Source organism: Myotis nattereri, assembly GCF_964212035.1.
Source record: "Myotis nattereri genome assembly, chromosome: Y".
NCBI classification, from domain to species: domain Eukaryota; kingdom Metazoa; phylum Chordata; class Mammalia; order Chiroptera; family Vespertilionidae; genus Myotis; species Myotis nattereri.
In genome coordinates, this window is record NC_138094.1 from 12,963,997 (window position 1) to 12,978,728 (window position 14,732).

The following is a 14,732-nucleotide window of genomic DNA, read 5'->3' on the forward strand; positions in this document are numbered from 1 at the left end:
ACTATAGTATATTATTAGTGTCACTAAGAAGTATCTTTAAACTACAAATCTGCCTTCTGGGTTGTACAAATCTCCCCTCACTTTCTGCTGCTCAGATTTGGCCATTGAGAAGGAGGAATGAGAGTGAGGTTGAGGTTATTATTCCCTCTCCACCATTGCATCCTCACCCCCACTGTATATATTGGCTGTGGGCTGGCCCTGTGCCTCTCAGCAAGGCAAGATCCAGTGCTTACAGGATGACCTCTCACCATTGCTCTGTGCCTGTGCCAGATCTTTCTCTCCCAATTCTGGGAATTCTTCCCTCCCTGATGGTTTAGGCCAAGTGTGGAGACTGTCCTGCCCACAGGCTATAGAAGACCCATAAAATCTTTTGATCTGGCCCTGCCAAGGCATTAGGGGTGAGTTAATTAAATGTTTGACCAAATATAGGAGGCTAATTAAGTTGATAATTTTGTATGACCTGCAAATGATGTTATAAATATCCATGTCAAAACCGGTTTGGCTCAGTGGATGGAGCGTCGGCCTGCAGACTGAAGGGTCCCAGGTTCGATTCCGGTCAAGGGCATGTGCCTGGGTTGCGGGCACATCCCCAATGGGGGATGTGCAGGAGGCAGCTGATCGATGTTTCTCTCTCATCGATGTTTCTGGCTCTCTATCTCTCTCCCTTCCCCTCTGTAAAAAATCAATAAAATATATTTAAAAATAAATAACTAACTAAAAATAAATATCCCAATGGCCCTTGGCAGAAGTAAGTTTCCCCACTCCTACTTTGGGCCCACGGAGTTAACAGCATGGCCCGATTACTAGCCCAGAGAACTATACCACCCTTAGTGGCTAACCTACATGAATCACCCTTTAGTGGTTCTTCAGTGACTGAAATGGTGGAACTCCATCTGATGTCTGCTTGAACCCTGAGTGTTGCTGACTGGTGCACAGATCAGATTAGACCTAGGGGTACTTAACAGGTTTTGATGGAGAACTCCTTTTATGCCTCCTGTGTGTGATAGAGGAAAGAGGTGGGCTTTCAGGTTAGTTAAAGGATTTGAAAGAATTTCTTTCATTTGCATTAGAAAAGAGTAGTGAACTTTGCCTCTGCATGCATTAAACTCTTCTGAAATTTGTGCTCTTAGTCCATTCCATAGAATTAATATGGTATTAACTACATGTGTACAAAGAAAAGAAAGAACAATTTAAAATATCTTTAGCTGCTTTTGCTAAGTGAGATGGGAAAACTTACTGTTGATAATCACCAGGCTTTTTTACCTTCTTCGTTATAGCTCAACCACCTCCTGAACTGGTAAATTTGCAGAAACAGTTGAAGGAAGCAAGAGCTGCTTTCGTGTTAGGGCATAAGAAGTTTGAAACTCACAAGGAGGCTCTGCAGAGACAGCTGCAAAGTGAAGTGAGTACTGATCTTTATTTGGTCAGGTGTTAGTCTGATCCACTGTGTACACATGTAAGCCTTGTGTGTGTCACACCAGTGTAAATCAGATTGGTTTTAACATCAAAAATTATCCCCCCACTATTCTAAGGTAACCTTCTCACCTGAGAAATTCTTGGGTGATGATATAACTATATTTATAACAGTAATAAAATCCCAAGGAAAGCACACTCATAAACAAAAATTGTCCCAGTCTCGATTGTGCCCTCTAGTAATGTCTCTTGATTCTTGCCCTGTGACTTAGAATTGTTGACACTCTGGTGTCTGCCTCATACCTTATAGAACTGTTCTTAGAGATGAGTGCAAATGGAGGTGGCAAACTTGTTTGTGTGCTCTATTGTTTTCTAGGGACCTGTGGACTACATGCATGAAGCTGCTCAGAATGGGCAAAATGGAAAAGAGAATAAGCCCTATAAAAGACTTGTTCCTTTTGAAGTGAACTGGGATTTCTTTTACATTGATTTCTTCCCTTCTTTAAATCTTTTCAGATTGAGCATTCTGCAAAGCTGAATGCCCAGATATTAAATTATGATGCTTTTGTAAGGAGGTTAACTATGCAGGTGGCTGATTTAAAATTGCAACTGAAGCAGATTGAGACAGGTTAGAGAGATTTTTAACTTACAAATGTGTATGTGTAAAACTTCCAGTATATATGGAAATGTAATGATCATTACTTAAGTTTCAGTAATTCTCATAGTAGGGGAAAAGCCATAGAAATATGTCATCTTAGAAGTAAAAACTCTGTCCATTTCAGGAATACCAACCAGTCAGTCATCAGCTAACGTGACTTGCTTTTATAGGTTCCTTTGGCTTGGAAGAGCCTTGTACCCCAAATAAGAAAGGTGTAATGGCACAGAGGTTCCCAAATTCATGGACCTTGGTTTTTCTTTTATATTTGTTACCTTGATAATAAGATCAATCTGACCCTTCAGGGTTTTTACGTGTTCCTTGAGAGATGAGTAAAATATGTGAGAAGCAGGGTGACTTATGTCACTCTAGAGGCCTGTTGCATAAATTTGTGCATGGGTGGGGTCCCTCAGTGTGGCCTGTGGGGATTGTGCTGAAACTGGCAGTCCAGCGCCACCTGCTGCTACTGCCTACCACTCTCGCTCATCCTGATCCTGCTGCACCTGCCGCAGGCTCATGCCCAGTCAGTCCTGATCAGGAGAAGCTCCTCTGCTGCAGTGGTGCTTGCCTGCATCTGGCGCCTGTCCCAAAGGGTATGGGATGGAGGGGCGGTGGGGGGAGAACGCAATCTGCCCTTTGGGCAGGTGGTGGGATGCCCTTGCCTGCCCAGGATCCAGATCTGTCCCTGACGTTCGCAGGGATTGTCAAGATTTCTTCCTTGCAGAGTGTCTAGGGAGGGGAAGCAGCTGCGGTGCCTGAGGCCAACTTTCAGGAGGCTAGTGGCCCTGTGCTGGTGGTACTGGTCTGTTGGTGCCTGGCCTGTTCTCTAGAGATTGGACCTGCAGGACTACTGAGGGAGTGAGTGGCTACTGCTGCTGGCTGGTGGGCCTCCAGGAACAGGTCAGTCAGCAGAGCGGCACTCCCCCTGTGGGAGCGCACTCACCACCAGGGGGCAGCTCCTGCGTTGAGTGTCTGCCCCCTGGTATCAGTACATGTCAGAGTGACTGGTGGACCTGTCATTCAGTTGCTTTAGATAGAGGTTAGTATATATCACATTGATTATATACAGTGTTTATGTTTTTGCACCTCAATTTTGAAGTTACTGATTAACCTTGGTTGGACACATTTAACTTCTTTGTGATAACCATTATAATAACCTGGTTATTAACAGGGAAGGAGTAAAAGGAAGATTAGGTAATAGAGACATGCCGTTTATACAGCTTTGCCAGGGAATTGCAGTTAATAGTCTCCAAGTTTATTACCTAAAGATCACTGTGGGAAGGCACTAGACAATGGACCCATGCCCAGTGAGGTCTGCATGACGTGTGATGTTGCTTATCTGTTAGTCTGTCACACCAGGGAATAAGTCAGTAGCCAGAAATAGGCATGCCACCGCAAGTACAGGAATATTTAATTTTTAAGCTCCTGAACAAAGAAGCCCCTCTCTCTCGCTGCTCACCTCAGATTCCCAGCTTATGGTGTTCTTACCTCCCTCTACTCACCCTGTGACCCACAGCCATGTAGACTTCACACAGTGTACTGATGTACTAAATGTAGCCTGACACTAAATCATGCCCTGCTCCACCATGGAATGGACACTCTGGATACTGGCCCTACTCTTTGATTCTGCTGGAGCCCCGTCTGCACTCTTTTCAGGACTAGGCTAAGGGACAGTGAACCCTGCAGACCAGAAAATATAATTACACACCAATAAAATACATTCATTCTCCCATGGGAGTCTTAGAAAAGTCTTTTTCTAAAGATACTGCAAGAGCCACCCACTACCACTAAAGTCGGAAAAATTTGACCCAGTGATTTCTCCAGCTACAGTTGGACCTCAGTTTCCTCATTTGCAATGGGGATATGAATATCTACTTTGCCATGGTGAAGAAGGCAAAATGAGATGGCTCTCAGTTGAGTGCCTGCAACACATCAGATACTCAGAAGGATTACTGCTATCATGTTACTGCATGTTTGCCCTGAGGATGCATACTGCCTGCCTCTTCTTCATAACAGGTGTACTGAAGCTGAGATACAAAGCTCAAAAAGAAAGTTTCTGTGTGTTAGCAGTTGAACTGGTTTCCACATTTCCTGGCCTGGAGCCTTCCTCAGTTCCTATTTGTACTCACTCCTCCTCAGTTCCTTTTCCCATCTTCCACACTAGTTTCATTTTTATCTCTTGACTCCTTCCCTGTTCCTTATTTTCTCTCACGCCTATTTGCTAAACTGCCCACAGCTGAAATCACAGTGATCTCGAAAGATGAATAGTTTGAGGATGGAACCTTTTCAAACACATGCATTGCCCTGGAGGCATTGCTGGAGAGTAGCGGCCACAAGACTGGCTATGCATGTTCAGGTTTTGCTTAGGGAGTCCCAGCATCTGTACACCTCCCTACCTGTATATCCTAGCCTTAGCTCCCCAGGTGTAATGTGGGAGGAGCAGAGTTGTTAGTCTTGTTGTGGCTGCAGGTCCTCATACCCTTATCTGAAAACTAGAGGCCTGATGCATGAAATTTGTGCACTCACCTTCGGTGGCTCGCCTCGGACCTCGCAGCTGTGGCTTTGTCTGGAAGGTTGTCCAGAAGGATGTCTGGAAGGTCATTCGGCTGTCCGGTCTAATTAGCACATTATGTTTTTATTATCGACTAGAGGCCTGGTGCACAAAATTCCTGCAGTCAGGCGGAAGGGGCCCCCCAGCCTGGCCTGTGCCCTCTCAGTTCTGGAGCCCCACGATAGATCGCCCCAAAGATGTAGGCTCCTGGATGAATTGCCCCAAAGAGGTAGGCTGGAGTAGGGTCCCTGCCTGCAGGCATGTAAAGCCTCGGGACCCCCAGTGCTAGAAGCTAAGACCAGCAGGTCATAATAAATGCGAGAAGTTCACCAGAAGGCTGATGGGCTTCGATATTCAGCAGGGCTGAAAATCTGCAAATTATTACCTGCTGCTAGAGGAAAGGCCAAAAGCAGTTCCCCTAACCTGATAATTTTTTCCTGTTTATCAAACCTGACCTTTGATATGCGTGTTTATTTTGCTAAAGGGAAAAATGTGTAAATAAAAAGCCATGGGTCCAGAAATTCGGCAAGCCACTCCACTAGAGAGCTGGTTTCCGCCTGGCTTTCCCCCATCCCTTCCAAATTTATACTTCTTGTCCAGTGTATCCATTTATGTGTCAGCCCCTTCTCCAAATTCCTGAACCCTTGATGCAAAAAGACTGCGGCACCCCAGGCCACGCCATGTGAAGCTAGCTGCCAGGCCCCACCTCCGTGCACACAGCATCAAGTCTGCGCCCACCTGTGCACGCAGCCTCCTGATGATGGATGTGATGGGCATGAGGGCATTGCGGCGTGAGGGCTTAACAACCACATAAACTTGTATTAGCATAGATAGATTGGGCCCTATAGTGGTTTTGCCACAGCCCTGGGAGTTCTGGGGCAGCATCCTTTAGTGAACCATGTTTGCAGTCAAATATGTGACTATCCATGCTGGGTAGAATAAATAAAGGTAATGAATGGATTTGCATCAGTTCAGGTAAAGTTTATCAACAGTGAATTCAGGTCTGCTTAGGCTTTGTTACCAAATTTATGAATATGATTGTGGATCGTGGGTTGTGAAATAATATCATGCATTAAGAAGGAAGGCCTAGCTCTGGCTAATTTTATTCAGTGGTTAGAGCAATGGCTTGCAGACCAAAAGATGGTGGGTTCCATTCCTGTCAACCACATATACCTCAGTTGTGGGTTTTCTCACCATCTTTGGTTGGGGGTGCATGTGGGAGGCCAAGTTGAGGTGTCTCTCACATCAGTGTTTCTCTTCTCTCTCCCTATTCCTCTACTCTTCCCTTTCACTCTTCAATGGAAAATACATCTTTAAATGAGGACTAAAAAAAAAAGGCCTAAAAACAAGGTCTATGAAGTTATAACTGGTACATAAAGCTCTCAAAAAATGCTAATAAATAAGAATTGGCTTCAGAAATTGTTTAGTGTGCATATTTGTTCTTATTAATACCTCTCTCTTCATTTTAAAAAAAATATCAAGCATATTTGAATTTTTTTTCCTGCTCATTGGTCACATTATTTTCATTTAGCCCCCAGCCAAAGCCATCTCTGTTTCATCATTCTGCCAGCAGATTTATGGTGTCTCCTACTGGTGAAACAAGCAGGGATTTCTTGAAAAAAAAATCATCTCAAACAGGAAAAGCTGATGGGAGAGACAGTTACACCAAGGATCATAAATCATCCAAATACAAGCACAGTTGTTTGCTCCCACATTTCTGATCTTTAGTTTGTAATCACACCAAGGCAAGAATGAAAGAGCTAGAGCAAGAGATTGATTGCTTAGAAAAAGCTTTCTTCGGTATTCTGTTGCTAGAAGCCCACTAGCATCTAAGAGTCTGCCTCCACTCATGTAGGTAAGCTTCTGCAGAAAGGGTTTCAGGACTTTCATGGTCCTTTTATCTGAGTACGAGTGAGTGAGCTGTAGAGAGCAAGAAGGAGGAGAAGTCTATGCTTGCTGTACCTGGGAAATCTTTAGCCTGAGTAGCTTCATCCTCACTGCACCTATGGTTGCCTGCTTACCAGAGACTTCTCCCCTGTGACATAACATTGTGGGAGGCAACGGGTTAGAGCAAGTTCAGCATTTTGCTTGACATGCAGACGTGTTCAGAGAATGGTAATCAATGGCTTTTCCCTTACTGCTGATTAGTTTTATTATTAATGCTGAATCCTTAATAATGTGGGTCAGTTATACATCATACTCAACTATTTGCAAGGATAGTAGAATTTCTTTTCAAATTAAACTCCTTAGGAACCATGTTGCTGTTTTCACTGTGTAATTTGTAATACTCTTGTCCTGATACCTTTTGCCCTTTAGGTCTGGACCAATCCCAGGCCTTTGCTTTTCCCAGTCCTTGTCCTGAAAGAATGCTTCCGCCTTCAGCAACTGAATCTAGGCACAGCCTTTCCATCCATTCACTCTCAAGCCTTCTGGAGCAGAAAGCCAAGTAAGTTCCACATTCTGATTGGCCCAGCCAAGTCTGGTTAGCTGAATGGCCCTGACTTTGCGTTGTTTTAAAGTGACGCTCAAGACCATGTGGAGTGTAGAATCAGATTGTAAGATGATGTGTAATCTTCAAGAATCATCTGAATTATTTGGGGAAAATTCCTTTTAGCAAATAATTAATTTTTCCTTGTTTGCTAAACCTGATGTGTACACAGTGCACTATGGTAGCAGTAAGCATTTTCATAGTTCTATGAATAGACTTGGTTTATAGAAATAAAAAAGCAACATACAAAATCTACAGAAGCAAATTCAGTTTATTTTTAAACTTGAAGTAGTTTCACACATTTTAATTTTAAAGTCCTTCAAAAAAAATAAGTCAGTTAAAAAATATTTGGGCATTTAGTCCAAACAAAAGTCTAATTTGTCTATTGAGATAAATACTGAATTGGTAGTGGGTTGTAGGGTCTGATTGCTGAAGTAGAATGGCGTATGTAGAAGTTGGGTGGCGGGTCACCCAGGCTGGGATTGAGGCGCATAGGAGACTCCTGTCTGTGCTTGATCCATATGGACGGCACTCTGACTCCTTAGTTCTGGGCTCCAGGCTGGACATCTGTCTGCATATTTTGATTCACTCCCAGTGTACAGAGTTGAAAACTGCCACATGTGTCCATCATGGTCCTAATGCGTGTAATGTGCATTTATTTATATTGCTTTCTCATGATAAAGCCAAGAGGAGAAACAGCACACCCATGTGGGAGTTAGGGCACTTGGATGCACATGGGGCTTGTAGTTTTGCATCTTCAGCTGACTCATACTGATGCTGTGCAGAATTTGTTCTTTTCAAAAACGTTTTGTGGTTCTTGAAAATATAAAAGCATTGAGAGTGCCACATTATTTCTTGTCAGCAATATAATTAATACCTGCCTCACAGTGTAAGGTGGTTCTGCAGAGTGCCCAAGCTAATGTCTTGATTACTTGGAATGATGCCAGTTGCATGGAGCGTGCCCAGTGCAGGACAGCTTTCATTTTCACAGAGCACAGTTCATTCTCTAGAGCAGCGGTTCTCAACCTGTGGGTCGAGACCCCTTGGGGGTCAAATGACCCTTTCACAGGGGTCGCCTAAGACCATCGGAAAACATATATATAATTACATATTGTTTTTGTGATTAATCACTATGCTTTAATTATGTTCAATTTGTAACAATGAAAATACATCCTGCATATCAGATATTTACATGACGATTCTCAACAGTAGCAAAATTACAGTTATGAAGTAGCAACGAAAATAATTTTATGGTTGGGGGTCACCACAACGTGAGGAACTGGATTAAAGGGTCGCGGCATTAGGAAGGTTGAGAACCACCGCCCTAGAGCCTTTTCCAGAGTCACAAAGGCTTTTCATAGCCCTGTGCTCTTGGTTTTACCTTATTACAACTTCACACTCATGAATTTTATTCTTTCAACCCAGTCTTTATCAAAGACAAACTGAAGTTCAAGACAGACATAAATTTTCAAATGTGGATGAACTATCTTTTGAGGATAATGAGGAATTTGGATCATCTTTTGAACGTAAGTTTAAATGTAAGTACCAGTTTTTAACAGTTGAAAATGTAGAAAGCTAAGTCTTGGTGAAATATATCCATTGTTAAATCAAAGGCCTTAAAAATTACAACATTTGTATTTTGTGATAAAAACATGGATACAGATGTATTACCTTTTTTATATCACAGATTTTGATGGGTCTATTTGAGTGTTACTTTTTTTTAATTTTCAAGATAACCAATAATTTCAAAGTTGGAGCTAAGCTCACAAGTGAACCCTTAACTTAATTTACCAAGTTTGGGATTGCCTCAGATTAAAATACCTGATTCTTAATTTTTTTTTCTTTTTATGGAATATGAAGATGCTAAGTTATTTAAGTTATACAGATTCTGATGACTGCATCAGATGTAGAAACCTCATTCTTAGTGAATGAATGGAGGTGGAAGTATATTAGCTTCCTTATCTGAAAACTGGAGGCCTGGCTCTGGCTCTGCCTTAGATTGTTCTCTGGGAGCATACTGCTTAAGTATAAAATTAGGATATAGAAGTCAGTCAGCTCTAAGGTTCTCTCTAGCCTAGGAAATCTTTATATTTGCATATAATCTGTAGTTTTGCATTGTGAGCTTCATTGTCAAATCTGAAAGTACTCTACTTTGAACAGTTAAATGAAAGAGCTTAGTAAAATTGGTAAATTCTTTGCAACTAACTTTTTAACAATTTTGTTAAGGCTTTACTATCTAAATGGAGTTCATATAATTATCAGCAAGTCAGGTGAATTCTGTCACTTTCCTGTTGGGTTATAAATCTAGTTTTGGAAACAAATCTAATTCTTTTAAGTGTAATAACACTTTGAGAAGCAAATAGATTGTCAAGTGGTATGCTGAAAGTCTTAGGATTAATTCTGTAGGAAAAGATCTGGCTTGGTTGCTTTGGCTGAGACTTGAGCGCAGCCAAAGTTACCCCCATACTGCCCTGCCTTCTTTTGCTGTTGTTAAGGACTCCTGGGACACTCATTTGTACCTATTATAGATGCAGCAGACATGCCGATACAGTTTGAAGTGAATGGCCTCCATCCTGCTGGTGACATGCCCCTCTTGGGAACTGCCTTGGGTGCTCCTCCTGCCAGACCTATCTCCTCTCATTACCCAAGTAAGTTTTCCTTGGTTGTAACTACAGATAGTATGATAGCTACTAAATGCCAGCCTGTTCCTAGTGAGTTATTTCATTTATTGAGGGAGGACCTTTATAAGCATAAATTATTCAAAGTCTTAGAGTTGAGTATTGCCATTGTTAATACATTTCTGAAATAAATTTGAACATGTAAAGAGGAGAAAATTAAAGGAGTTGCTTCTCATTAATCTTCCCCAACAGTGGCTTTTTTTAAAAAAAATCTTTATTGTTGAAACTATTACAGAAGTCCCCTTCTTTCCCCCATTGACCTCTTCCAGCCTGCTCCTGGCACACGCCCGCCCCCCCCCCCCCACACACACACACACAGGCCCTCACCATCCCATTATTTGTGTTCACTCATTATGCATATATGCATACAAGTTCAATGATTGAGCTCTTCCTACCCACCTCCCCTCCCCTGACTTCCCTCTGAGGTTTCACAGTCTGTTCCATGCTTTTATGTCTCTGGGTCTATTTTTGTTCATCAGTTTATTTTGTTCATTAGATTCTACACATGAGGGAGATCATGTGATACTTATCTTTCTTTGACTGGCTTACTTCACTTAGCATAATGTTCTCCAGGTCCATCCATGCTGTTGCAAATGGTAAGAGTTCTTTCTTTTTTACTGCCACACAGTATTCCATTGTGTAAGTGTACTATAGTGTTTTTTATCTACTCATCTGCTGATGAGCACTTAAGGCTCATTCCAAATCTCAGCTACTGTAAATTGTGCTGCTATGAACATAGGGGTGCATTTATTCTTTCTAATGAGTGCATTGGGTTTCTTAGAATATATTTCTAGAAGTGGGATCACTGGGTCAAATGGGAGTTCCATTTTGAATTTTTTGAGGAAACTATACTGTTTTCCACAGTAGCTACACCAGTCTGCATTCCCACCAGCAGTGTACTTTTCTCCACATCCTCGCCAACAGCTGTCATTTGATTTCTTGATGATAGCCACTCTGACAGGTGTGAGCTGGTACCTTATTGTTGTTTTGATTTGCATTTCCCAGATGATTAGTTACTTTGAGAATTTTTTCATATGTCTCTTGGCTTTCTGTATGTCCTCTTTGGAGAAGTGTCTATTTATGTCCTTTGCCCATTTTTTAATTGGACTGTTTACCTTGTTTTTGTTAAATTGTATGAGTTCTCTATATATTTTGGAAACTGACTCCTTATTGGATGTATCATTGGCAAATATGTTCTCCCATGCAGTAGACTCTCTTGTTATTTTCTTTTTAAAAAAATACTTTTATTGATTTTTTACAGAGAGGAAGGGAGAGGGATAGAGAGTTAGAAACATCGATGAGAGAGAAACACCAATCAGCTGCCTCCTGCACACCTCCCACTGGGGATGTGCCTGTAACCAAGGTACATGCCCTTGACCAGAATCGAACCTAGGACCCTTCAGTCCACATGTCAACGCTCTATCCACTGAGCCAAACCAGTCAGGGCTCTTGTTATTTTCTTGATGGTTTCTTTTGCTGTGCAGCTGCTTTTTATTTTGATGTAGCCCCATTTGTCTATTTCCTTCTTAGTTTCCTTTGCCCTAGGCATTGTATCCATAAACATGTTGCTGTGTAAGATGGCTGAGATTTTGGTGCCCGTGATTTCTTCTAGGATTTTTATGGTTTCCCAACTTAAATTTAAGTCTTTTATCCATTTTGAGTTTATTTTGTGTATGGTATAAGTTGGTCTTATTTCATGTTTTTGCATATATCTGTCTAATTATCCCAACACCATTTCTTGAAGAGACTGCCTCTGCTCCATTGTATGCTCTTGCCTCCTTTGTCAAATACTAGTTTAGTATAGTGGTGTGGGTCAATTTCTGGGTTCTTAGTTCTGTTCCATTGCTCTGTATGCGATACTTGTACCAGTACCAGGCTATTTTGATTACAGTGGCTTTCTAGTATAACTTGATATCTAGTATTGTTATTCCTCCAACTTTTCTCTTTCTCAAGCTTGCTGCAGCTTTTGAGGTCTTTATTGGTATAATTTTTAGAGTATTTTTCTAAGTCTGTGAAATATGCCATTGGTATTTTAATAGGTATGCATTGAACCTAAAGATTGCTTTGGGTAGTATGGACATTTTGATGGTATTTATTTCTGCCAATCTATGAACATGGTATATTCTTCCTCTAGTTTATATCTTCTTCTACCTCTTTTTTCAATGTGCTATGGTTTTCTGAGTATAGGTATTTTACCGCTTTGGTTAAGTTTATTCATAAGTCTCAATTTTTTGTTGTTGTTGCAGTGCTAATTGGGATTGTTCTTTTATTTCTCTTTCTGAGCGTTCAATATTGGTATATAAAAATGCCATAGTTTACTGGGTGTTAATTTTATATCCTGTTATGTTGCATCCCTGTCTTCCTATTCTTAGGGAAAATGGTTTTAGTTTTTAGCCATTGAGTATGATATTGGCTGTAGGTTTGTAATATATGGCTTTTTAATATGTTGAGATATGATCTATTTCTACTTTACTGAAAGTTTTTATCAAAAAAGGGTGTTGGATTTTGTCATGCTTTTTCTGCATTGATTGAAATGATCATGTGATTTTTGAGTGTTGCAGTCTGTTAATGTGATATATCACATTTATTGATTTGTGGATATTGTACCAGCCTTGCATTCCTAGAATAAATGCCATTTGGTCATGATGTATGGTCTTTTTAATGTATTGCTGGATCTCATTTGCTAAAATTATGTTGAAGATTTTAGGGTCTGTATTCATCGGGGATAATTCTCTTTCTTTGTAGTGGCTTTATCTGGATTTGGGATTAGGGTAATGCTGTCCTCATAGAAAGTGTTCCTTTCCCTTGGATATTTGGAATAGTTGAGGAGATTAGGTATTAGTTTTTCTTTGAATGTTTGATAAAACTTCCCTATGAAGCCATCTGGACCAGGACTTCTGTTTGCTGGAAGTTATCTAATTACTGCTTCAATTCCATCAGTACTTACTGGCTTATTCAGGTTTTCTGATTTTTCCTGATTGAGTTTTGGAAGATTGTATTTTTCTTATTTGTCCATAGTCTGACAAAGCAGTTACCTTTTTGCTTAAGACAGTTCTTCAGAAACCATTCCATTTTGGGAAATCATAGTATAAAATTGAAATGGCGGTTAATACCCATATACATCTTCAATGTGATTGTAGTATGTTAATAATTCTTTGTTTCCTTCATGTCTTTAAAAAAAAAATAAGGACAGAAGAACCTTTATATTTCAGTTTTCAGAAGAGCTGATGACATTGGAGGAAAACTCGTCATCAAACTTGTCTGGCCCACTTTCTCTTTCTTCTTACTGTCTCTAATTTACACACTTCCCTCCCCTGTGTGGAATCAGGGAGGAAAGCTCTAGGGGGAGATTAGAGCTTTGTCTCATACTCCAGCCAGATCTTTTTCTCCTTGAACTAAAGAGTTTAAGCCTCAAGCTTGAAAGGAGATTTCTTAAGTAAAACCACCTCTTGTTTTTCCAGTGTTTGGATGGGACTATCATGTTCAACGCCTCTTGTAAGTAGTTTCTTGGTTCAAGTCAGCATACTCAGGGAGATGAGGAATTGCCAAAGGAAACAAGACTTTGAAAGGATTGTTCTCACTGATTCCAGGGTACACCATCCTGTAAAGCACTCATTCAGCGAGACTTCATTGAGAACCTTCACTTCATATATGAAAACTCTATCACCCAATATCACCTCATTGATTTAATTGTGAAAAAAGAAAAACAAACACCTCCTGTGTGCTGGGTGCTGGGCATACTGCAGTGGGACAACCCAAGCCCTTTCTTCATGGAGCTTCTAGTGGGAAAGTCAGCAGTCAGCTAGCCATCACCAAGACCTCTGATGGGATAGATACTGAGTAGGGGCAGTGGCCACCCAAGAGTGGCTGTGATAGGTTGTTTCGCAGAGACCTGGGTGAGTAGGAAATAAAAATAATACAATAAAGGAAACCAACTGAGTTCATAGGTGTTCTATCTCAGAGATAGAATGAAAATTATAACAATGGCTTTTAAAATTATTCTTAAGTAATGTTTACATTGATCATTGAAAAATTCTCTTATAATCATCATTTCCCCTCTTCGTTTGGATACAAAGGGAAGTGAAAAAATCCAAAACTTGATATCTTTGAGATGTCCAGTGGAAATACTAATTAGGTAGCTACAAAGTACAGTCATGCACCATTTAATAGCAGGTATATATTCTAAGAAATGTGTCCTTCGGGAATTCATTGTTGTGTGAACATCAGAGTGCACTTTTGTAAATCTAGGTGGTACAGCCTCCTGTACATCCAGGTAGCCTATTGCCCCTCCGGTGCAAGCACATACAGCATGTTACTGTACAAAACAAGATTAAATCAAGCACAGGAGAAAATGACGCCATCGAGAGATGTAATAAACATGAGGTATATGAAGTTGCTGCCCATATAACATGGGATGCTGTTTCACAGCACACTTTTCTTTATCATTAGAAAAAAAAAAAAACCACTATAAAACAGTGATTAAAAGGGTAGTGTAGTAAATACATAAACCAGTGACATGGTCCTTTATTATATTTATTAAGTATTAGGTACTAGACGTAGTTGTATGTGCTGTACTTTTATATGACTGGCAGCACAGTGGGTTGGTTTACATTAGCATCTCCATAGACACGGGAGTAATGCATTGTATTACATTACCATGTGGTGATAGCCACACCACTTAGACAGTAGTGATTTTTCAGCTCCATTATAATCTTACCAGAGGCCTGGTGCATGATTTTGGGGGGTCCCTTGGCCTGGCTGGTGAACAGGGCCATCTTGTCCACTCCTGATCGGGGCCTACTGGCAGGGGTGGGGTCGCGGGAGCAACCATGGGAAGTTGTCTGGTCGTGGGAGCTTGGCTGTGGGAGCACACTGACCACCAGGGAGCAGATTCTGCCTTGAGCATCTGCCCTCTGGTGGTCAGTGCACATCATAGCTACCGGCCAG

At 41.1% G+C, this 14,732-nt stretch overlaps 1 protein-coding gene across 1 annotated transcript in view; it reads left to right on the forward strand.

Moving 5' to 3' along the window:
- The window catches only part of LOC308512339 (centriole and centriolar satellite protein OFD1-like), a gene marked incomplete at both ends in the record, with an annotated part of 114,819 nt that overhangs the window by 50,843 nt on the left and 49,244 nt on the right, over window positions 1–14,732 (forward strand). Inside the window, 2 exon segments of the mRNA XM_081082113.1 lie at window positions 1,355–1,402; window positions 1,930–1,938. Coding sequence (XP_080938239.1) covers window positions 1,355–1,402; window positions 1,930–1,938 — 57 coding nt within the window.